General features: G+C 40.8%; 3 protein-coding genes across 4 annotated transcripts in view; 1 reads left to right on the top strand and 2 right to left on the bottom strand.

Annotated features, from left to right (window-relative positions):
- The window catches only part of ugp2b (UDP-glucose pyrophosphorylase 2b), a 34318-nt gene extending 26291 nt beyond the window's left edge, over window positions 1-8027 (bottom strand). The window contains exon 1 of one of the 2 annotated variants that reach the window (XM_048191242.1): window positions 7840-8027. Coding sequence is in view for 1 of the 2 variants with exons in the window: in XM_048191241.1 (XP_048047198.1) it covers window positions 6968-6986 (19 nt within the window). In the remaining variant the exon portion in view is untranslated. Of the gene's footprint in view, window positions 1-6967; window positions 7432-7839 lie in introns of those variants that run through there. The other variant, XM_048191241.1, reaches the window with a different exon arrangement.
- The window catches only part of LOC125268773 (WD repeat containing planar cell polarity effector), a 117171-nt gene that overhangs the window by 27678 nt on the left and 64955 nt on the right, over window positions 1-24538 (top strand).
- On the bottom strand, window positions 8806-13970 carry mdh1ab (malate dehydrogenase 1Ab, NAD (soluble)). The gene is made up of 9 exons (XM_048191244.1): window positions 13827-13970; window positions 13141-13239; window positions 12836-12932; window positions 11135-11310; window positions 10902-11024; window positions 10612-10788; window positions 10254-10367; window positions 9595-9684; window positions 8806-9444 (listed from the first exon to the last, which is right to left on the bottom strand). Exons 1-9 carry the CDS (start codon window positions 13827-13829, stop codon window positions 9322-9324), a joined length of 1002 nt encoding a protein of 333 aa, XP_048047201.1. The 5' UTR covers window positions 13830-13970; the 3' UTR covers window positions 8806-9321.

Here is a 24538-nt window from a genome sequence, read left to right as displayed (position 1 = left end):
TCACAAGGAACGTAATGGCAGTGATTGACAAGCCAGAGGGCCAATCCGCGCGCGTCTCTCACAAGGAACGTCATGGCAGTGACTGACAAGCCAGAGGGCCAATCCGTGCGCGTCTCTCACAAGGAACGTAATGGCAGTGATTGACAAGCCAGAGGGCCAATCCGCGCGCGTCTCTCACAAGGAACGTCATGGCAGTGACTGACAAGCCAGAGGGCCAATCCGTGCGCGTCTCTCACAAGGAACGTAATGGCAGTGATTGACAAGCCAGAGGGCCAATCCGCGCGCGTCTCTCACAAGGAACGTAATGGCAGTGATTGACAAGCCAGAGGGCCAATCCGCGCGCGTCTCTCACAAGGTACGTAATGGCAGTGATTGACAAGCCAGAGGGCCAATCCGCGCGCGTCTCTCTCAAGGTACGTAATGGCAGTGATTGACAAGCCTGAGGCCAATCCGCGCGCGTCTCTCACAAGGAACGTCATGGCAGTGATTGACAAGCCAGAGGGCCAATCCGCGCGCGTCTCTCTCAAGGTACGTAATGGCAGTGATTGACAAGCCTGAGGGCCAATCCGCGCGCGTCTCTCACAAGGAACGTCATGGCAGTGATTGACAAGCCAGAGGGCCAATCCGCGCGCGTCTCTCTCAAGGTACGTAATGGCAGTGATTGACAAGCCTGAGGGCCAATCCGCGCGCGTCTCTCTCAAGGTACGTAATGGCAGTGATTGACAAGCCTGAGGGCCAATCCGCGCGCGTCTCTCACAAGGAACGTCATGGCAGTGATTGACAAGCCAGAGGGCCAATCCGCGCGCGTCTCTCTCAAGGTACGTAATGGCAGTGATTGACAAGCCTGAGGGCCAATCCGCGCGCGTCTCTCACAAGGAACGTCATGGCAGTGATTGACAAGCCAGAGGGCCAATCCGCGCGCGTCTCTCTCAAGGTACGTAATGGCAGTGATTGACAAGCCAGAGGGCCAATCCGCGCGCGTCTCTCTCAAGGTACGTAATGGCAGTGATTGACAAGCCTGAGGGCCAATCCGCGCGCGTCTCTCACAAGGAACGTCATGGCAGTGATTGACAAGCCAGAGGGCCAATCCGCGCGCGTCTCTCACAAGGAACGTAATGGCAGTGATTGACAAGCCAGAGGGCCAATCCGCGCGCGTCTCTCTCAAGGTACGTAATGGCAGTGATTGACAAGCCTGAGGGCCAATCCGCGCGCGTCTCTCACAAGGAACGTCATGGCAGTGATTGACAAGCCAGAGGGCCAATCCGCACGCGTCTCTCACAAGGAACGTCATGGCAGTGATTGACAAGCCAGAGGGCCAATCCGCGCGCGTCTCTCACAAGGAACGTAATGGCAGTGATTGACAAGCCAGAGGGCCAATCCGCGCGCGTCTCTCTCAAGGTACGTAATGGCAGTGATTGACAAGCCTGAGGGCCAATCCGTGTGCGTCTCTCACAAGGAACGTCATGGCAGTGATTGACAAGCCAGAGGGCCAATCCGCGCGCGTCTCTCACAAGGAACGTAATGGCAGTGACTGACAAGCCAGAGGGCCAATCCGCGCGCGTCTCTCACAAGGAACGTAATGGCAGTGACTGACAAGCCAGAGGGCCAATCCGCGCGCGTCTCTCACAAGGAACGTAATGGCAGTGACTGACAAGCCTGAGGGCCAATCCGTGTGCGTCTCTCACAAGGAACGTCATGGCAGTGATTGACAAGCCAGAGGGCCAATCCGCGCGCGTCTCTCACAAGGAACGTCATGGCAGTGACTGACAAGCCAGAGGGCCAATCCGTGCGCGTCTCTCACAAGGAACGTAATGGCAGTGATTGACAAGCCAGAGGGCCAATCCGTGCGCGTCTCTCACAAGGAACGTAATGGCAGTGATTGACAAGCCAGAGGGCCAATCCGCGCACGTCTCTCACAAGGAACGTCATGGCAGTGACTGACAAGCCAGAGGGCCAATCCGCGCGCGTCTCTCACAAGGAACGTAATGGCAGTGACTGACAAGCCAGAGGGCCAATCCGCGCGCGTCTCTCACAAGGAACGTAATGGCAGTGATTGACAAGCCAGAGGGCCAATCCGCGCGCGTCTCTCACAAGGTACGTAATGGCAGTGATTGACAAGCCAGAGGGCCAATCCGCGCGCGTCTCTCACAAGGAACGTCATGGCAGTGATTGACAAGCCAGAGGGCCAATCCGCGCGCGTCTCTCACAAGGAACGTCATGGCAGTGATTGACAAGCCAGAGGGCCAATCCGCGCGCGTCTCTCACAAGGAACGTCATGGCAGTGATTGACAAGCCAGAGGGCCAATCCGTGCGCGTCTCTCACAAGGAACGTAATGGCAGTGATTGACAAGCCAGAGGGCCAATCCGCGCGCGTCTCTCACAAGGAACGTAATGGCAGTGATTGACAAGCCAGAGGGCCAATCCGCGCGCGTCTCTCTCAAGGTACGTAATGGCAGTGATTGACAAGCCTGAGGGCCAATCCGCGCGCGTCTCTCACAAGGAACGTCATGGCAGTGATTGACAAGCCAGAGGGCCAATCCGCACGCGTCTCTCACAAGGAACGTCATGGCAGTGATTGACAAGCCAGAGGGCCAATCCGCGCGCGTCTCTCACAAGGAACGTAATGGCAGTGATTGACAAGCCAGAGGGCCAATCCGCGCGCGTCTCTCACAAGGTACGTAATGGCAGTGATTGACAAGCCAGAGGGCCAATCCGCGCGCGTCTCTCACAAGGAACGTCATGGCAGTGATTGACAAGCCAGAGGGCCAATCCGCGCGCGTCTCTCACAAGGTACGTAATGGCAGTGATTGACAAGCCAGAGGGCCAATCCGCGCGCGTCTCTCACAAGGTACGTAATGGCAGTGACTGACAAGCCAGAGGGCCAATCCGCGCGCGTCTCTCACAAGGAACGTAATGGCAGTGACTGACAAGCCAGAGGGCCAATCGTTTATGCGATGATCGCATAAACGATTGGCTGATGTTTTTAAGGCCCTACCTCATGCACAGATGATGTATATTGATATTATTCCTTTTAGTGCACCTAATAAATAGTCTTTTATCAGTTAATAAAGACAGTTTCAAGTAATATTGCAAAAATGTATAAAACAAAACATCCTCTATAGCACCTTTAAGGTTGAACCATTGCAGTCACGTCAACAATTTCAACCTTTCTAGACCTTGAAAGTGGTAGTTAAATTGCTGTCTATGGAGGAGTCAGAGAGCTCTCAGATTTCATCAAAACTATCTTAATTTGTGTTCAGAAGATGAATGAAGGTCTTACGGGTTTGGAATGACATGAGGGCAGAATTTTCATTTTTGGGTGAACTAACCTATTAAGAGATTGTTGTTTAATTTAGTTTTAGAACAAAATATATCTCATATCTATATGTTTTGTTCTAATGTCACAAGTAATAATCTCAAGGTTTACTGGGTTTTACACGATTCTTTGGTTCTTTTGTAAAGTGGGTTTGGTGAAGTGTAATAAAAACAAAGGGGCGGCACGGTGGCTACAAAGTAGAAAATTCCTACTTTGGTCATACTTTAAGACTACAATCTGTGATTCTGAAGTACAGTATCCACTCCGGTATGGTGACTGACAGCAAACATTAGATTCATCCGCGCTGAGGAGCCGTGCCGATGCACAACGCACGTAAAGATAATAATTCCGCATATAACCGCAATTGCAGGTTTCAAACAGAGATGGCGACTGAGGCAAATCTTACGGACAGCAGCTTTAAGAACTTTATTTTTAACAAAGTTATAGTCAGATCACTTCAGTAAGACACTGTTAGTTTGGTTGCTTCATTTTACTGTGGATTAATTTTTAAACAAGACAGTTCGACGCAGGCCTTTCAGAGAGACTAGAAAGAAAAGATGATGCGTGCCAACTACATTGGATCCGATAGTAATGTCGCAACACAGGCGTTGAAATGAAATCTAAAATAAAATCTAAATTATTTGTTTTATGTAAGTAAGAAATTATTTAATTTTTAACTTTCATCTCTCCTTCACAGCAAAGAAAACATGAAAGAGAACTAGAGCTATTTAGAGCCATTAACTCTCAGAATACTAACGTCATCAAACGCATGGGTCAAAGAGCAGCCACACACTGCATAGAAAGACAACTGTACATCCAGAGGTCCAACAGTCTAAACCACTAGTGAAAATGCTCCATGCTTTAATACTTTTATTACAAACTAATACTATGAGCATTAGAATTTGATTGAAAATATACAATTGTATGTCGCTCCTTTGACTGTAGCGCTCAAGCTCAAATTCCACAAGTAAAACCTGACAGTCATGTTCTCCAGTATGATTTGACAGTGATCTAAAAGAAGTAAGGTCATATGATAATCTGTACAAAAAAATCATCAGTAAGGATGCTTTAAACTGATCAAGTGACAGTAAAGCATTTTATAATGTTACTAAATAGTTCTTTTTCAAATAAATGTTGTTGTTTTAAATGTTCTATTCATCAAATAATCTTGAATAAAGTATCTACTGTTTTCTAAATTAATAAGAAATTATTCTTGAGCACCAAATCAGCATATCAGAATGATTTCTAAAGGATCATGTGACACTGAAGACTGGAGTAATGATGCTGAAAATACAAACCCAATTCCAAAAAAGTTGGGACACTGTACAAATTGTGAATAAAAAAGGAATGCAATAATTCACAAATCTCATAAACTTATATTTTATTCACAATAGAATATAGATAACATATCAAATGTTGAAAGTGAGACATTTTGAAATGTCATGCCAAATATTGGCTCATTTTGGATTTCATGTGAGCTACACATTCCAAAAAAGTTGGGACAGGTAGCAATAAGAGGCTGGAAAAGTTACATGTACATATAAGGAACAGCTGGAGGACCAATTTGCAACTTATTAGGTCAATTGGCAACATGATTGGGTATAAAATGAGCCTCTCAGAGTGGCAGTGCCTCTCAGAAGTCAAGATGAGCAGAGGATCACCAATTCCCCCAATGCTGCGGCGAAAAATAGTGGAGCAATATCAGAAAGGAGTTTCTCAGAGAAAAATTGCAAAGAGTTTGAAGTTATCATCATCTACAGTGCATAATATCATCCAAAGATTCAGAGAATCTGTAACAATCTCTGTGCGTAAGGGTCAAGGCCGGAAAACCATACTGGATGCCCGTGATCTTCGGGTCCTTAGACGGCACTGCATCACATACAGGAATGCTACTGTAATGGAAATCACAACATGGGCTCAGAAATACTTCCAGAAAGCATTGTCAGTGAACACAATCCACCGTGCCATTCGCCGTTGCCGTCTAAAACTCTATAGGTCAAAAAAGAAGCCATATCTAAACATGATCCAGAAGCGCAGGCGTTTCCTCGGGACCAAGGCTCATTTAAAATGGACTGTGGCAAAGTGGAAAACTGTTCTGTGGTCAGACGAATCAAAATTTGAAGTTCTTTTTGGAAAACTGGGACGCCATGTCATCCGGACTAAAGAGGACAAGGACAACCCAAGTTGTTATCAGCGCTCAGTTTAGAAGCCTGCATCTCTGATGGTATGGGGATGCATGAGTGCGGGTGGCATGGGCAGCTTACACATCTGGGAAGGCACCATCAATGCTGAAAGGTATATCCAAGTTCTAGAACAACATATGCTCCCATCCAGACGTCGTCTCTTTCAGGGAAGACCTTGCATTTTCCAACATGACAATGCCAGACCACATACTGCATCAATTATAACATCATGGCTGCGTAGAAGAAGGATCCGGGTACTGAAATGGCCAGCCTGCAGTCCAGATCTTTCACCCATAGAAAACATTTGGCGCATCATAAAGAGGAAGATGCGACAAAGAAGACCTAAGACAGCTGAGCAACTAGAAGCCTGTATTAGACAAGAATGAGACAACATTCCTATTCCTAAACTTGAGCAACTTGTCTCCTCAGTCCCCAGACGTTTGCAGACTGTTATAAAAAGAAGAGAGGATGCCACATAGTGGTAAACATGGCCTTATCACAACTTTTTTGTGATGTGTTGATGCCATGAAATTTAAAATCAACTTATTTTTCCCTTAAAATTATACATTTTCTCAGTTTAAACATTTGATATGTCATCTATGTTGTATTCTGAATAAAATATTGAAATTTGAAACTTCCACATCATCGCATTCTGTTTTTATTCACAATTTGTACAGTCTCCCAACTTTTTTGGAATCGGGTTTGTACAAGTTTGCCATCAGAGTGATACATTACGTTTTTCAATCATTTTAAATTGTAGAAATATTTTTATTTTTTTTTACAATATTTTTGATCAGATAATTGCTGCCTGGGTGAGAATGAGACTTCTTTCAAAAATGTTTAAAAAAATCTTACAGACCCCAAACTCTTTGTAGGCCTACTGTAAGTCATATTTCTCAGTATTATATTTTTAACGTTTTAAAGCTTTTTAATTTCCAGATTTAAATTAGGTTTCAAATATTCAGATTGTGACTTTTATTACCCACATTACTGACTTTTGAACCCCGCTGTACATCTGAAACACTGTTGAACGCAAACAGTCAGAAGACTTTAGTCAGTATCCCCTATAACTGTGTTTAATGTACAATCTCTTTAAATTACAGACACTTTCAGGCCAAATGAATAGCTGTCAAAGAACCAGACCTCAGCCAAACCAAAGCGAGGAATGGACAAGACAGTCTGCAAAATGTCTAGAGTTTACAAAATGCTCTCTATATACCCTTCAATTTCGGCAGAGCCAGATTTCCAGAGCAACTTTCCCAGTCTATCAGTCAGCAGTGATGGAAGGGTCCATTCAGCTCTCACTCTCATCAGAATTCAAATGACAGCTTGTACATGGTGCAGTAAGATCCAGTTGATCACTACGTATCTTCTAGTTAATTAAGTTACATCCAGAGAACCAGTACAACCTTAAAAGTACTTTAGGAGTAAGTACAAAAAAAAAAAAAAGCTAAATGAATGTTCTTACCTTCAACGTAAAGCGACATAGTGCTACAGTATCTGTCCTCTAAACTATTAAATACAGTTCGGTTCAATATCACAACAACATTAATCCTGTTTTTCTGTCATGGGAAGAACAGCAACATAGATACAGTCCAGTCGGGATGTCACGCTTATTAGTACTATTAATAATAATAACAACAACAACAAGATAGAAGGTCAGCTGATCGATTCTCTCATTCTGTTCAAAAGCGCTTTCCTCTTGTGTTCACGCGCTTTTAAATGAACAATCTCTCTCTCTCTCTCTTTCTCTCCTCCCACTGACTATGAAGTAGCGCAGGGTGAATAAACGACTGCCTCGTCAACCTTTACTCGCGAGCGCATTTATTGCTCAATGTAGACGGTGGGTTATATTAAAAGGTGAAGTAATTATGCGTATCTCTGTGTGCGTAAATGTAGGAATTGCATTTGTGTTCAGCCCCTTTCATTATTCAACACGTCACATTAGTCCAGACTCCAGTCGCACTTCCTCGATCACGTCCACACCATCCTGTTCGGGTCTTAGGGTCGTTCTTAAGATTTATATGGTCAAATTGGTTTAGTTTAGGGGAAAATAATTAAATGTTTTCATATTACTATATTCTATACTAAGAAAGGAATTGTTAGAGGCTGCAATTGTATCATTTATCATGGACTTGAACGCATTATTGCAGGAATTTATAGTCATAGAGCAGCAATGTTCTCCTCTCTGCGCTTAAACCCATAGCAGACGCTTGGCGTTACGTTATTGCATCGAAAAAACGTCGATTTTAAAAATTATTTAGGAGTTTAGGAACGCGTTAGAGGTGGCGTTAAAGTATTATAATTGCAAAGCGAATGTGAAAGTATATAGTGTCTTACTCTGAAGCTGAATGATGCTGTCGTAGATCTGCTGGAGGTTGTTCCGGAACAGCGACGTGTTTTCCTCTCTGACCAACCAACTTTCCTCTCTCAGAAACAGCAGTGCGGGGTCACTGAAACACTGCGGAAGTGCTTCACTAAAAACATCCTGAATATCACACGTTCAATACATTTAAAGTTACATTAAAAGAACTGCTTGGAAACCAAAATTATATGCGCCACTTGTCATCCATTTCTTTATTTTTTTGGTAATTATTGTTATTTATCCCAGTCACCCAGTCTTGATGAATAGTGGATACATATATCAGTTCACACTCAAATTTTGACATGTTACAAGACACAATGGAAGAGCGGATTATTTGAGCGGATTATTTCCATTTTTGCAGGATACAAAAGCTAGTTATTTATTAACAGTGTTGCTGTAGATTTGATTCCAAAGGGGGAAAACGTAAACTCGCTGCATGTCAGAGCGGCGCATCTCATTGGCTGACTTCAGTCGGGCTGCAGTGTTGCCATATCCACATACTAAAAGCGACTCTAATAAATTAAATAAATATGAGCTGTTGTGGTTTCGCTTTTCTTTTCTTTTTTTTAACTTATCCGTAGAATACAGTCGCGTTTTTTGGGGGTTTCTCGTGCTTGTTCTCCTTATACAATATAAAATCACCTACCTTAATTATTAATTATTGAAAAGACATAGCAAATTGTGGGATTGTTTTAACGTGGTTTGGCAACACAGTCGAAAAAGCCACGTTTGCAACCTCACATCAATGACCTTGCAGGACAAGAACGTTTAACTCTCCTTTCATACAGTGAATGTAATGTGTCAGAGAACAAGTACAATTCTATCCTCTATCATAATATAACACATTTTAAGCACCAATTCAGTGTAAGTGGCAATGTGCAAAAGATTAATTTATTAATATATGAAAACTGCAGTATGTCTTTTAAAAATGAGGGAAAGTATGCATTTTAATGTGTGGGTTTTATTGCTGGTTTCTACATACAAACATCTGTTACAGTAACCGCACTGCCAAAGCACTTTAACACATTAAACATTCCTTGTTTATTTCTGACAAACACCTGCCAGACATGTAACAGTTGAAATTTCAGTAAAGGCTGGATAATGACAAAATTTATGTAGTCTGAGTCTTTTCCAGGCTTTGGTCTTGCTTTATGCAGCTCTGGATTGTAAAGGGCAGTCTACAAATAATCTTGTTTTAGACTACCGTTTCTGCTTACATGACAAATGTGCTCAGATGGAAGACCAAAAACAGGAAGGGAAACAACCAAAGTCCCTGCTAAACAACAAGGCTGAAAATCCAGCTGAAAAATGAGGAAACGGGATTTCAAGTACATACAGTTCTAGAATTTATGTAACAGTTTCGGGGGAAGACAACAAAGATTTTCTGGAGTGTTTTACAAACGTGCTTCTGGAGTTTTCTGGTCATCTAAGAGGGGTGTAGATGGCTGGGTTTCTAGTCAAACACCCAGGAAAGAGACAGCGGTGTCTCTTTCCTCCACTAATTCAGCTGCTGTTGCATCCATCTTGGCTCTTGAGAAGTCATTGATGGCCAGCCCATCAACAATCTTCCAGGTCTTGTCCTGAAGAAAAAGAGAATTGTTGCAATGGTGGCTAAAGCCTACGTTCCTAGTATGATGAACGGATGTGAATATGAATTTGATCTCAGGATTCGGAGTGGAGATTAAAGAATAGATTTCAGGCATAGATTTTAGTAAAGTTTCAGGACAAACCTTGATTGAAACAGGGAATGAGTAAATTAGGTCCTCAGGTACTCCATAAGAGTTTCCACTAGAATAGACACCCATAGAGATAAACTCGCCCTATAAACAAACACAAAAACAGTTCAGTACAAGTGGCCTCCCTATAAAAATGTATAGCATCAGTCCAAATAAAAGTTGTTTTGTGTGCAATATCACACAATAAGCAGAGAACACATTTCAGTTTGACACTATCATATTATGCAATCATCATATTAAAGATGAAATTACTTATAGACAATTAAATACTTAATGTAACCCCTATTGTTTTTGTTTGGGAGTAGAAAAAAGACTAATGAGCAAATATTGTTCTTACACAGTCCTTGTACATTTCTATTTCATATTGCTTGGCTTTTTAGCTCCATAGAGCGGCATCATGCGTCTTCAGGACATTTCAATAGGCTGACTTTTTTAACAGAAGTTTAGGTCTTGTTTTTCCCCTTTTGTCTTCCCTGTTTATTAAGGCTGACTTTGAGCCTTCATTTTGTCCAAAATTGCTGGTAAACATGATTTTAGAGTAGAAATCATTAAGAGATTACTTCATAGATGCAATAAAACACCTACAGCAGTAATTCTCAACTAAGGGGCAAGGGCCCTACAAAAAAAAAGAAAAAAAAAAAAACAAAGTTGACCTCAGTAGTGCCTGTCCAGATGTCTCTCATGTGGTCACAGATGGCCTTGGCGGCTGACATGGCACTGGAGAGCTTCCTGGCCTTAATGACTGCAGCACCACGCTGCTGCACTGTCTGTGAAACAGAGGAAGAGTGGAATAACAATAGAAAGATTCTCAATCAGATCACTCCAATCAGTAGTCATGTGCAAACTGAGTGTTGCTACAATGGACCTACTTAAACTAAATTTCATATTACTAAATACCATACACATTAATCCTATTAAACATACTGTTATATTCTTACTTACTCAGTAAGTATGTAAATAGTCCAACAGTGACCTCTACAGAAGGAGGAAGTCATAGCAGACAACACTTACAGAAATGAATTCTCCCTTCAGCCAGGCATCGTCCTTCACTGCATCGAAGGCAGCCACGTCCTTCCCCTGCACAATCACCTTGCAGTGGTGGACGTCAGGGTACTGCGTAGAGGAATGATTTCCCCAGATGATCACATTCTTCACACCGTTTGCTGAAATGCCGCAACGCATTGCCACCTAGAGGACACATTGTGTGGTACAAGTTAGTGTAAAACTTGGGCATAAATTGAACCATTTCACCTCTTTTGAATTGTGCTTCATTACTGTGGACCATCAAGGGGGTGTTTTACCTGAGAGCAAGCCCTGTTGTGATCCAGGCGTGTCAGACAGGAGAAATTCTCTTTGGGGATGGACGGGGCAGATTTGGCTGCAATCAGACAGTTAGTGTTGGCTGGGTTACCAACAACTAGAACCTGTATATTAAAACATAAGGGTCAAAATACTGCCTTCATATTTGCTGAACTTTAATTGTGCCAACTGGGCAAGCTCTTAATTAGGTCACGGTCATCGGCCTGTTATTTACCTTGACTGTTTTCTTTGCATACTTGTCTAGTGCTTCCCCCTGAGACTTAAAGATGGCAACGTTGGCCTTCAGTAGGTCCTTTCTCTCCATGCCCTCTCTCCTTGGCATGGAGCCCACCAGGATGGCAGCATCCAAATCTTTGAATGCAACGTCCTCTTTATCGGTGGGGATGACCTCTGAAGCAAAAAGGGACAGACAGTAGTAATAGAGTAGATGGAGGGTAAAAAAAACACCAGCAACACCCAGGGAGTCCAAGACATTCTTTTCAAAAATGTGAAAGACCTCATTATTAAAACTATATGTAAAAAGAGTCAGCTTTTATTGTTGTAAAAAGGTTAATTTTATTTATTTGTATTATTATAACTTATTTCAGACTCTGATATAAACAGAAAAATTGGTTTGGGTTAAATACTACTTATTTACAATAGAGTGCCCCAGGGATGACGTGTTTTTGTAGGCCAACCCGGAAGTTAGCGGCGCACGGGTTCCCTCGATTGAAAGCCTATGCATTTTTCCCTTAGACTTTTGGAAAATCGCAGAAAATAAGGTCTGTGTTTAACAAAGGCTTATGACACTCACACGTTTTGTCTATCAAGATAATCTTTACAAGTGAACACAACATTTATACATTTTGAAGCCTAAATAAAGTCGTCAGATATAAAAGGCTAACAGTAGGCTATAAACGGACTACAGCACACCATGGTCGCGGATCAACGTCGTCACCACCAAACTTCCTCAAACTGTATTTAAAAAAACAACTTTATTTACAAACATGCTCGCTGATTATGATCTGTGCTGTGTATGAATACTTATCCACTTTTTCATGAGAAATGCTGTCCAAATGTCCCATTTTTAATGATGACGTCTAAAGTCCCCGCCAAAGGAAGTAGTCCCTTTTAGCAATTTGTTAGCAACCGCCGATTTTAAGACACAGTAAAAGTAAAAAAAAAAAAAAAAAAATCACAAGTGGGTTATAACTGGTGTGTTTTATATCATAGATCAGAACTTGAAAGTATTTAGAGGCTTTGTTAACCACAGACCTTATTTCAGGCGATTTAGCAAAAACCCATTCAAAAAACCCATAGACTTTACGCCGTTGGAACCGGAAGTCCCAAAATGCTAACTCGCTTCCAGGTTTTGCCTACAAAAATGCGTCATCCCTGAGGCACTCTATTGGCCTAATTCTTATTAACACAAAATTAAAAATCTCCCATTTTCATTAAATGTGAATTTGTGAAATAATAATAATAATAATAATGTATTATTTCATATAAATCATAGTAATAATTGTTGAACTGTCATGTATTTATTATACATAAATACATTAATAAAAAAGTTGGGTAAAGGTGATTGTTATGAATGTAACGTCAAAATGCAAAATATATTGTTTATATATACACATAAAGCCACTGAAATTTTTCATTTAAAAATGTGACCAATGGCATAATTTGGTTTCGCCCATCCAGTCTGGTTGTTTATTTTGTTCCATACACTTGACAGATCACATACTGTCAACCTTCCCATACCATCCTCTGATGGGAACCACTGCCTTTTCAGATAGGGATCATACATGCAGCCAATCAGATTGTTCGGAGCTCTTGTCATTTGTGCAGTGAAAACACAGGCCTTTAAGACTGCATGACTGGCACAAAGACTATAGAACGCAGGGCCTCATGTCCAGTCCATTCTGTGTGAGTGTACCTCTCAGAAGTGGGAGGGCACAGTCCTGCAGCTCCATAACAACACCCTCCAGCACAGGCAACATGGGAGTGATGTCCAACAGAACCAAAACGAGGGGCTGAAAGAGAGAGGGAAAGTGAATGTTAGTTGCATAACTGTCGCAATATAGTTTTGACCTGCATCCTATGTAATAATCTCATCAGATGTTGGCTGTCAAAGACATATATGGTGCTTATTCCTGGAATTAGTCAAACAGCACACTGAATGATACAACATCCTTTAATTGGATGTGATGGGACATTGCATAAGCCAAATCCTGCCTTTACCTGATCTTTACCGAAGACATCTCCCTTTGCGATGCTGTATAGCAGAGAGTATGCGATCTGCCCTGCAGCGCCAGTCACCAGGACTCTGATAGGCTCAGCCTACAGCAAAACAAGAGAGATAGAATTATAAACAATAGATGTATGGTAGCATAGAAAATGACAGTGATACTTAATGAACCACTCAGGACAGAAAAGCTCAGGAGGCTCACATATAAATAGTCCTGGCAAACTCTGACAGAATGACGTGCTGTGTGGGATATTTTTAAACTGGGAGACATTTATACATTTCCTCAAATGAACTCACTTTCACAGGTTTGGCAATTCTACAGAAAACTTTAATTTGTTGCAATGAATGTATCTGTATTATATTCAGAATCACTAACCCACGACTTGTGCAGAGAATCTAGGGTTAATACACCTCAAAATGCATTTAACTGTTTGATATAAGGAATAATCACATGCAAACAAAAGTGTGTGACTGTTATATTCTAACAAGTGTAATCAACATTATCCAAGTCTTCCGATCAGTACATTATCTAGTAGATAACTGCAAAAGTTTAGGTTCAGCCATAATTCTCAAAGTAAAACTTTAAAGTCTTTCGTCACTTTCCGCTAACATGATCATATATTGTCAGTAAACTGCACAATTTCATATAAATGTAAGTTGGAATATTATTTTTTCTCACCATTTTCAGCTGGTTTAGAATGACAGCGGCTCTCCTACTAGTCCAGTGACTGCGGAGGTCACCCCTATTTCTATCACGAGGCAACAGTTGTCGCTGCACCTGCGTTTCAGGTGTCTTCTGGGAAATGTAGTTTTAAGTGGCCGTACAGTCCGTTTATTTTGTTGAAATAAAGACTACAGTTCCTATAAGAAACTTACAGGAACGGACCCCTTTTGCATTGAGTCGGACGTACGACTTATCACAGAGAATCGGTTCTTTCAAACAGTTCGTTTCAAAGCACCGATACAAAAACTGTAGTTTGTTTGCAGTTTCATTACTCAGGTCATAAATAGTCCTTTTAACTTAAACATATTTACAAACTTATTCAAATAAATATTATCTATCATATTTTCAGGATGTTGTACATATAGCATTTCTGCTAATTGATTATTAAAGTTGACAAAGTTCAAAGAGTCACATTTTCAGCTGCTCGGACCAATTTAGTTCGATTCATGAACAAATCGTTGACTGATTCATTGAAAAAGATCCGACTCTCAAGAACAATTTGCTGGGGCATAACTGGTAGTAAGGTTATTGTATGTGATAAAACATAATTTGCTCATAAAATAACATAATAAAGCAGTTTATGCGAAATGAAGGCGCTAATGGTTTAAGGTTTCTTAGTTTAAATATATATGTAAGTGTAATTGGGCAATAAAGAAGTCATGTAAAATAGCCAAAACGTTCCTAGAAAAAAATATAGTATAAATATTACATAAATATGTAAAGAATCTGGTCACGGTTTGTGAACTCATATAAATGGTACTACGGATATCAATTCATTTTGACTACAGGAACAACCCGGAAGATATTAAAGTTTACCGTAATGTTTGGAAAACAACGCGGGGGAAAAGTAAACAGTGATGGAGAGTTTACAGTTGCGTCCGTTGCTTAGACACTCCTGAAATCATGAACATGTGATACTTGACCGTAAAATATCGTGTGAAAATGTTTAAAAGTTACACAACTGAAGGAGACCGCGTTTAACGACAACAGTTTAATTTTTGCCAGCATTTCCTCCTGAAGGTACGTTATATTAATTTGCTGTCGTCTGGCAACAAAAACACAGCAACTGCGGCATCAGTTCAGTCAAGTGGAGATCAACAGATTATTTGGGAACTAATCGGTAAGTCCAGGAATGAGTCAGAGCAACCTGTGAACTGAAGTATTTAAATTGCATGTGTGAATGTGAATGTGTATGTGAATGCGTATGTTAAATGATTGTGGAAGGTGTTGTATAGTGCAAAACAATGGGTGTCTAGAAACTTTTTTTTCTTTTTCGTATCACCTGAAAAACCGACATTTGCAGCAGTCATATTTAGGTTCAGCTGACCAGTCAAGGTTCACTGCTGTCGGCTTGCACTGACTTCTGTGCTGGTGGGTTTGTTGAGAGTGTGGAAAATATTATTAGTGGACATTTGGTTTGCCTAATTTATAAATTAGACTATAGAGTATTATTACTCGTAATCTATGTAACAGATAAATCCTACCAGTATTTTAATATCTGATAGTTTGAGAATGTGACAAAGGCAAATATGACATGAAAGGAATGTCAGAAACTATCAAAACTAAGGTTGCATCTTATATCCCCACTTACAGTTTTATGGAAATATCTCAAACCTGTTTTGGGATGCAGGAGTTAGTTATTAAACCATATTTTCCCATTCTGAAAAATATTTTCAGTAAGTAAAGAGAATTGTCAGATAGTTTATTCTAACTCTTGTGCTAACAAAGTAATTTTTACTACTGATCTGCTATCTTTTTTCTGTCTGAAAATACAGCTGAGAGCAGCCATGTCATCACACCCAATATATCTTTATGATAGATGTCCTTCGCTCCCTCTTATATTGAGAGGGTGATATAGGGCCTCTGTATCATTTCAGTGCTGTAAGGACCCCTGCTCTGGGTGAGATAGATGATCTCCCTGCTGCATTTTACATGAACTAATTACAGGCTCATTACAAACTGCCTGACAAAGGAGCACAGGATAATGTTGCCTCTTCTTTATGTGACGTCCACACACAGGAAAAACACCAAACACTCTTCTCCAAATCAGTAAAAGTCAAGTGCTTTTTAATCCTTTTAAACAGTTGCTGTTGGATTACTCGATGTAGTTTTATGAACTTAATTATATTTGGAATATTCAGAATATTTTATACAAGACGTTTTTGAAAATATCTGAGCCTGCCTACCTTCTTGTCTTTCTTTTTTTCTCTCTTTCTTTCTCTCTCCCTCAGGCTTTTTCATTCACACTGTTGTTTGTAACACCTTCAGTTTTCTGTAAAAGTGTCAAGTGTGTCACGCCTATACAATACTATATAATGCATATTTTTATACTAAAATAAATACTACAGTAAGAAAGTTTAATTTAACTTCTAAAATTTTGAATTATGCTAATTGGAAAAAATATACTGTATTGGTGCTTAAGAAAATGTAATAATTAGTTAATATTTATTAATAATTAAACAATTATTAATTGATTTTAGACTATATACAATTTATGTAAATAATTAAATACTTTATAATAGGCTGACAGTATTTAAAGATGGATTTATCTTCTGTGTTCAAGACAGTTTTGGGCATTTATTCTTGTCAAATTGTTTTGTGAAATCATAGTTTTTTCTTATGCATGAGTTTTGGGATTTTTTTATTTTATTTTATTTTTTTATACAAACTATTGTAACATCCGGCTATCTGTGTATCAGATCACTTTTAACCTTTAAATCACATAACCGCTTTGTTCCTAACCATGACAGGACTGTCACACTAGCAAATACAGTTTTGAAATATTTTAGTAGCACAGTATCAGATTGCACTCGGTGAAGACTGAAATTCTAGAATAATCCAGGCCTGCTTCAACAAGCCCCCTTTTTAAGACCTTAATCTGTTCTTGACGTTAGTCAACTCTCTCCATGTCAAACTATTGAAAATGAAATTGAATTCAGTCAAAATTAAATCATTAATAACTGATGAAGCGACATTTATGTCTGATCGACTACACCCCAAAATGGCATGGGCAAATTTTTATTTGTATGAAGCACTAATTATTATCAAGCATTTGTGAGATGCTCTTTCAATCTGTAAGATTTACTGAGCCAAAAGTTTTTCAGTACTCCTAGTTTAAATAAATAATAAGTTGACTGATTTCAGACTTCTCTTTGTGGATTAAAAAGTCATATCTCAGCTGTCATGTTTCAGATGCTGTCCCTGATTCAGTGCACCTCTATCAACTCACGCTCTAGCGACTTTAGCTGGTTTCTGGCATTTGTTGTTGTTGTTTTTTTAACTGCGCTGTTTTTCACAGATTTTGTGGACCTGCATTGTTCGTGTCATGTCAGTGGGAATGTTTGTTATTGTGTCTAATGCTCACATTGTACCTGGTGACATGAACAGGATATTCATGGTCTGTGCATAAAGGGAAAATCAAAACAATACCTGGTATCCAAGAACATCTGCACTCTTTGACCTCATCAAACTATAACTAAAAAGAGGTGCACTGTGGGATGTGTTATCACTTCGGTGCCTGAGTGAGCTATGAGAAAGGTGAAAGAGGAAAGATATTGTGGGTTGGGTGTGAGAGTGTGAAAATTAAGAGTTTTTGACCTCTTAAACTCTTTCTTAATATGACCTGAGGTCAGACCATCTACATAACTTTTTGAACAGTGAAGTAAGATATATCTGATTATTTTTGAGGCAGTATGTTTATATATAATATTCATACCTAAGTCAGAAATTAGCTGAATATATGAAATGTATATATAAAAAAAAAACACTATAAAAGTAAGACTTTTTTTCTGAAAGAAATTAATACTTTTATTCAGAAAGGCATTAAATAGATCAATTTCAAATAAAGGCTGATCTTTTCTATTCATCAAAGAATCCTGAAAAAGTATCACTGTTTCCACACAAATAAAAGCAGCACAACTGTTTTCAACATTGATAATAATAAAAAACATATTTCTTCAGCAGCAATCAGCATATTAGAATGATTTCAGAAGGATCATGTGACACTGAAGACTGGAATAATGATGCTGAAAATTCAGCTTTGTCATCACAGGAATAAATTACATTTTAAAATAGATTCAAATAGAAAATGCTTATTTTAAATTATAATAATATTTCACAATATTGCTGTTTATACTATATTTTATGCAGCCTTTGTGAACATAAGAGACTTCTTTAAAAAACAAATATTGATCTCAAACATTTAGTGTACATAAAAGATGAAAGAACATCTTTTGGCCACACATTTTCAATATCTGGGGCTTTTTTTTTTTTTTTTTTTTTTTTTTTTTCAATTTCAATGGCATTTTTACCCCATACAGTTGATTTCAGCGAGGTCATAACATGTCATTTTATTGTATGGTGGTATAATTCCTCTTTAGACGTGGGTTCTTTTGTTTGTTTGTCTTTTTAACTGAAACCATTGGTATTCACCCATGGTAGAAATGACAGAATTGGCACCATGGCACTATAAAAGTGCCAAGTATTATGTGTACGTGGACGTTTTATAATCCGTGTTGACTGGATTAAGATTCACATACCCTTATTTTTGTGAGTCTAAATATTTTTTATTCCCTCTATATCACAATGAACTGCTTTATTCAAAGGCAGTTGTATCTGTTGGTGATCTGGGACTGTCTGCCGGTGACTCATCGAAACCCCTAACCAGACAACTGTTATCTCTCTTCCATTATCTGTTAGCAAAAACCATCTTGATAATTGTGCTGTCTCTCAGTGGGGTTACGTGAGAACTCTGATGTCCATCACTGAACTTATTTTTTAGCATAATCTTCGATTTATTTTTCTAATGACCGAAGTTTGAACTGCAGTTCTGCCTTATGAACAACAGGTGTCAGTGTAGCACTAGTTTTATTGTGTAATTCATAAATGCAACCAAATAATAAAAAAAAAAGAAGCACCTAAAAGAGTTTAAACCTTTATATCCCACAAATCACTGAATTGTTCTATTTTAATTATGCTCATTTTTAACCCGCACTTGTTTGGAGTTTTAAAATCACTACATTTAGTTCCAGCCCCTTGAAACCTGACTGGAAGTAATTGAGCGAGTGTTTAGTTTCTCCTCCTTTAGGGGTTTTAAAGACAGCCACATTTCAAGTTGTCACATTGTTTCACAAATGTACAGCTGGGTTCTCCTGGCTCGTGATCATTCTAAGTGCTCTTTGATTTAGCTTCAAACAACAAAGCCCTCAGGAGTATTTACTCGTGAATGCTTTTTCAACCCCAGACTTCCCCATGCCTGTCAACTACACACTCCTTCAGCCTCAAACTTTCCCATGCCTGGCAGCCACACACACACACACACATACACAACCACACACTCACTCACTCTGATCAAAGTGAAAGCACACACTTCACCTGCTTATAAAGCAGTCCCGCCATCCATCTGTCAATCACCCTGTCTTTCCTCTTCTGTGTCTGGTAAACATGCCACGAAATCCGTTTTGAAATCAAAGGGCCGAGATATTGGCGTCAACTTGACAGACCTTATAAATTGCCTTTTCCTTAGCATAAAGGTACATATATTTTTTAGACAAAAATGAGACAAAATAAAGAGATGATAAAAAATAATTTCAAAATGTTATATATGAAATTTTGTTATATTAATTGTTATTTGTGTATGTGTGTATATTGGTACGTTAAATAACATGCCTTAGATCGGTTTTGCCCTAGAATACAATATCATTAACTTACAATGGTGTTGTACTGGCACTAGACTAAATGAATCTCCTAGGATTGTAGTTCTCTCTGTGTGACAGTGGAGTGTGCTGACGGGCCACTCATAACCATAACCCACTTTAACATTGCTTTGAGTTTGTTCTCTGGCTGGTCTTTTTTGTTATTTTGTTGCTTGCTTCAACAATGCTCTTCTTAGAGTCCTACACATCCACTGCACTCATCTAAAGGAGGGAATCATTGCTTTGGGGATCAGAGGCTGGTGCTGTTCAAGTCAGCCCTTGTGTTCGATTGTAGCTGTCCAGCAATCAAAACATGTTGCATTAATTCAAATCCCTTAAACTGGACAGGCAGTCCTGGCCTTCACACTCTCTTGCACAATGGTGAGAAATGGAGAAACAGAGAGACAGTGAGCATCCTGGACCAGGTCCTGAGTTTGAGGTTTGTTTTTTGTTTGTGTCTCTTTCAGTCAGTGTAGGGATTAGGCCTGTAGTCGCTGTGCCCTAAGTTTCCGTACAGATGTTAGCTGGGATAGTGTTGTCATGCCAACTACAGCCTTCTGTCTGGATGACGGGGTAGTCGTGTCCTCCAAAAAAAAAGCTTGCTCGCATGTACTGTATGCAGGTGTGTGAATGGTTTGAGGAGAGTCCAGTGCCATTTGTCTGATAAAAAAGCTAAAAACGGTTCAGACTCGGATCTGTGTTTGTGTTTGTGTCATGTTCTCCATTTTTCAGTGCTAAAAATATAGTTGTAACGAGGTTAGTAGATGTGGGAAGAAGGAGGCGGGAACCGGCGAACGTTGAACAAAACTTTAATACCAAAATAAACAAAGAACAAAACGAAAGTAATGCCGGCAGACCCTCGCGGACGTCTGCCGGCCACACAAACATAATAAAACATAACGTAAAGTCCAGGCCTGGTCCTCTCTCGTCCTTCACTGTAGTCGCTCCTCCTTTTATGCTCCCGGAGCTCCTCCGTGAGGGACTCAAGGCCGGTGCGCCTCCCAGGTGAAGCTCATTAACACTCGCGCCACCGGCCTCGCGCCGTTCCCTCACGGCTCTCGCCCGCCCTGGTCGCCACATACCCCATCGCCCCTCGCAGGCCGGGGGTACTCCCGAGACTGCGCTCTACTCCCCCCCGGGGCCTGTCTCGGCGGCCGCAGCACCTGGGGGTAAGGACAGACGAGACGAGAGAAAGGAGACGGAAGCAAGGGGAGCGACAGGACGAGAGAGGGGAGAGAGGAAAAAAGAGAAAAAAAAAATTCTTGGTCCGGTTCCCCGACACACTGCCGTTCGGTCCTCAGCCAGCCGGGAGGCTCTTCCTCGCGGTGCCATGCGGTGGCACTGGACGCTCGGTGGACGGCCCGATCCTCGACCGCCTCCTGGCGGCCGGCGATGGCTCCTCCGGACTGAGGGCAGCCGGCAGCGAGTCCCCCGTTCCCTGCTCCTCCCCTTTATGGCGGACGGCAGCAGGCTCCGGCCCACGGCAAACGGCGGCGACTCCTCCGCTCCCTCTTGGACGGCAGCCACCCCACCTCGTCCCAGGGGCACAGCCTCGAGCTCTCCGTCCCACCTGTCACTAGGCTCCAGCACCACCGCCTCGGGCAGCCTCTCGCGGTCTACCCACACTCCCGCGCTGCCCGAACTCCGCAGCACCGCGATCCCCCTCAGCAGCGAGGGCTCTTCGACAGCATGTCCCTCCTTCCTCCCGGGTTTCGGCACCAATGTAACACGGTTCATAGATGTGGGAAGAAGGAGGCGGGAACCGGCGAACGTTCAACAAAACTTTAATATAAAATAAACAAAGAACAAAACGAAAGTAATGCCGGCAGACCCTCGCGGACGTCTGCCGGCCACACAAACATAATAAAACGTAAAATAAAGTCCAGGCCTGGTCCTCTCTCGTCCTTCACTGATGTCGCTCCTCCTTTTATGCCTCCGGAGCTCCTCCGTGAGAGACTCGAGGCCGGCACGCGTCACCGGCCTCGCGCCGTTCCCTCACGGCTCTCGCCCGCCCTGCTCGTCACAATAGTTATCACCAGTGTTGGGGAAAATACTTTTAAAAGTAATGCATTACAATATTGCATTACTCCCTAAAAAAGTAACTAATTGCGTTACTTAGTTACTTTTTTCAAGGCTCGAAATTGCGACCATTTTGGGTCTCGTATGCTCCCTAAATTTAAAGGGTTCACTCAAAAATGAAAATAATGTCATTTATTACTCACCCTCATGTCATTCCACATCCGTAAGACCTTCGTTCATCTTTGGAACACAAATTAAGATATTGTTGATGAAATCTGATGGCTCAGTGAGGCCTACATTGCCAGCAATGTTACTGCACCTCTCAAGATCCATAAAGGTACTAAAAACATATTTGAAAAAGTTCATGCGAGTTCAGTGGTTCTATCTTCATATTATAAAGCAACAAGAATACTTTTTGTGAACCAAAAAAACAAAATAACGACTTTTCAACAATATCTATATGGGCCGAGTTCAAAACACTGCTTCAGAGCTTTACGAATTGAATCACTGAATCGGAGCGCCAAAGTCATGATGTGATTTCAGCAGTTTAGCCGTTTGATAGGAGATCCAAATCACTAATTCAAAACAAAAGATTCATAAAGCTCAGAAGCTTCATGAAGCAGTGTTTTGAAATCGGCCCATATAGATATGGTTGAAAATTCGTTATTTTGTTTTTTTGCCACACAAAAAGTATTCTTATCGCTTTGTAATATTAAGATAGAACCACTGAACCCTTTAATCTGTGCGACCTCAAAATATGGGAGCATTTGGGAGCATGTGTGCGAGTGCAAACAGTTGTTGAGGTGCGACCTGTTTTCATTTCTCTACAAAACGTTGGTTAATTACTGCACAGTATGAGCCTGTTGTGAGCTGATACAGTAACCGGAAATGCAAATTCATGCCTGTACAGTAGAGGTTTGGTTAATAAATTGAGATTAAATACATAAAGTATATTTGTGTAATTTAATATTAATTTTTACAGGATTGCAGAAAATTCTTCATTCTTTCATTTTGAGGAATACTGAATGTTTTCGTGCAAGTGAGATGAGTAAATGCATGTTCACATTTAGTCTAGAACTACAATAGCCATTAAAGCTGCAAGCAGCAATGAAAGGGCCCTTGCACCCAGGCTCACCACCTCCCGTTGGCATCAGGAAAACAGTGAACAGTGGGTGACATGCATATAAGCGAAGGAAAATACTGGAGAATTATGACAAAGTCATTTCAAAGTGCCACACTTCCTGTTGCCAACAGATGGCGCTGTGACCGTAACTGAATATTGGCATGTAGATGTCTTCAGGTCAGGACTATTATTACGTGAAGTTTGGGGCAGATTGGACATTGTATGCCCGAGTTATAACAACTTCCTGTTTCATGTCAGTTGTCTGTTTCTTTGTCAGGCCGCCACGGACACGCCCTTCAGCGAAAACTCTAGATCTTCGCAATATAACGCCGCAAAGGCTTTTAGATTAGACTGACCAAATATGATGTTGATCTGATTAAAGCTCTTGGAGGAGTTCGTTAAAGTACAATGTATGGAAATGGCAAGAACTGCTACAATTTTGCAGAGAAAATTCAAAATATCTCACTTCCTGTTGGGTTTACAGATTTTTCACCCAGGGGCTTTTTTGTAGGTATTGGGCTGTTACATGTGTGCACCGAATTTCATAACTATATGTGTAACGTAACGCGAAGGGCGCTTCATTGAAATTTTGTAGGTGGCGCTACCGAGCCATTTTGCCACGCCTAATTCTGAAACCCATATCAGATGTAAATTTTCACCCACTTTTGAGGCGTGTGCAGTTTCATGAGTTTTCAAGCGTGTTTTGGCCCTCAAAAATGCGATTCATTTTGGAGAAGAAGAATAATTGACTGAGCAATTACAATAGGGTCCTCACACCATCGGTGCTCGGGCCCTAATTATGTTTACACAGCCCACACAACACCTCTGCACTTTTATTTCTCTTAACATGGGGACAGGAGAGCTGTTAGTCAATAAATGTGAAAAAGTAACTTACTTTACTTATTTGAAAAAGTAACTTAGATATTTTGATGTAAATTGAAAAAGTATTGCGTTACTTTACTAGTTACTTGAAAACTCAAGTAATGTGTTACCCCCAACACTAGGTCATCACAGTATATTGCTGATTTGTGTGTTTGTATAGACAGTGTCTGGCTGTATGGGAATTGAAAGGTCTAAGGCAAGCTACAACACAATGGTCTGTTGCCTTTGTGGAAACCTTTAAACCAGACCTTAAAACATAAACATAATATTTAAGTTTTTTTTTTTTTTAATATTTAAGAGCTTTTACTTGTCATGACAACATTTTCACCAAGCCACAAATATAATGTGTATAAAATGTGTCCAAAAGAATATTCTATTTTGAACTGAAATTCTTAAACAGTATAGTGTATATTTCTATTTTTTATTAATTAAAGGTGTTCTAAGCGATGTCACGCGTTTTTAGGCCAAAACATTTTTTGTCACATACAGCAAACATCTCCTCACTATCCGCTAGCTGCCCGTCCCCTGAACACACTGTAAAAAACGCGGTCTATGTAGTCGCCACAAGCTCCGAAAACGTCAACAAAAACTACCAGGTGTAGCCTGGACCACGAAACATAATAAACATGCTCCAGCCAATAACCGACAAGAATGATTTTAAATGCGCGTTCATGACTGTTTCAGGAAGCACGGAGGGGAGGGGGAGGACGAGGAGGAGGAGGGAGGGTCTAGCTAGCCTCTGTTTTGTTTGACAACACTTCGAACGTCAACAGGAAGTTACTCCACCCAGGATCACTTAGAGCACCTTTAATTAATTTATTTATTTTAAAGTGCCACTTACCGGACAAAGAAATTTACCTTGTTTTAAGGATATTTAGGCCCTGTTTACACTAGTACGTTTTCGTTTTAAAATGCATAACATTTTCTACGGTGTCATTTACACTATTCCA

Source organism: Megalobrama amblycephala, linkage group LG5, assembly GCF_018812025.1.
Source record: "Megalobrama amblycephala isolate DHTTF-2021 linkage group LG5, ASM1881202v1, whole genome shotgun sequence".
NCBI classification, from domain to species: domain Eukaryota; kingdom Metazoa; phylum Chordata; class Actinopteri; order Cypriniformes; family Xenocyprididae; genus Megalobrama; species Megalobrama amblycephala.
Note: the sequence above shows the minus strand (reverse complement) of the source record. Positions and strands in the feature narration are given on the sequence as shown.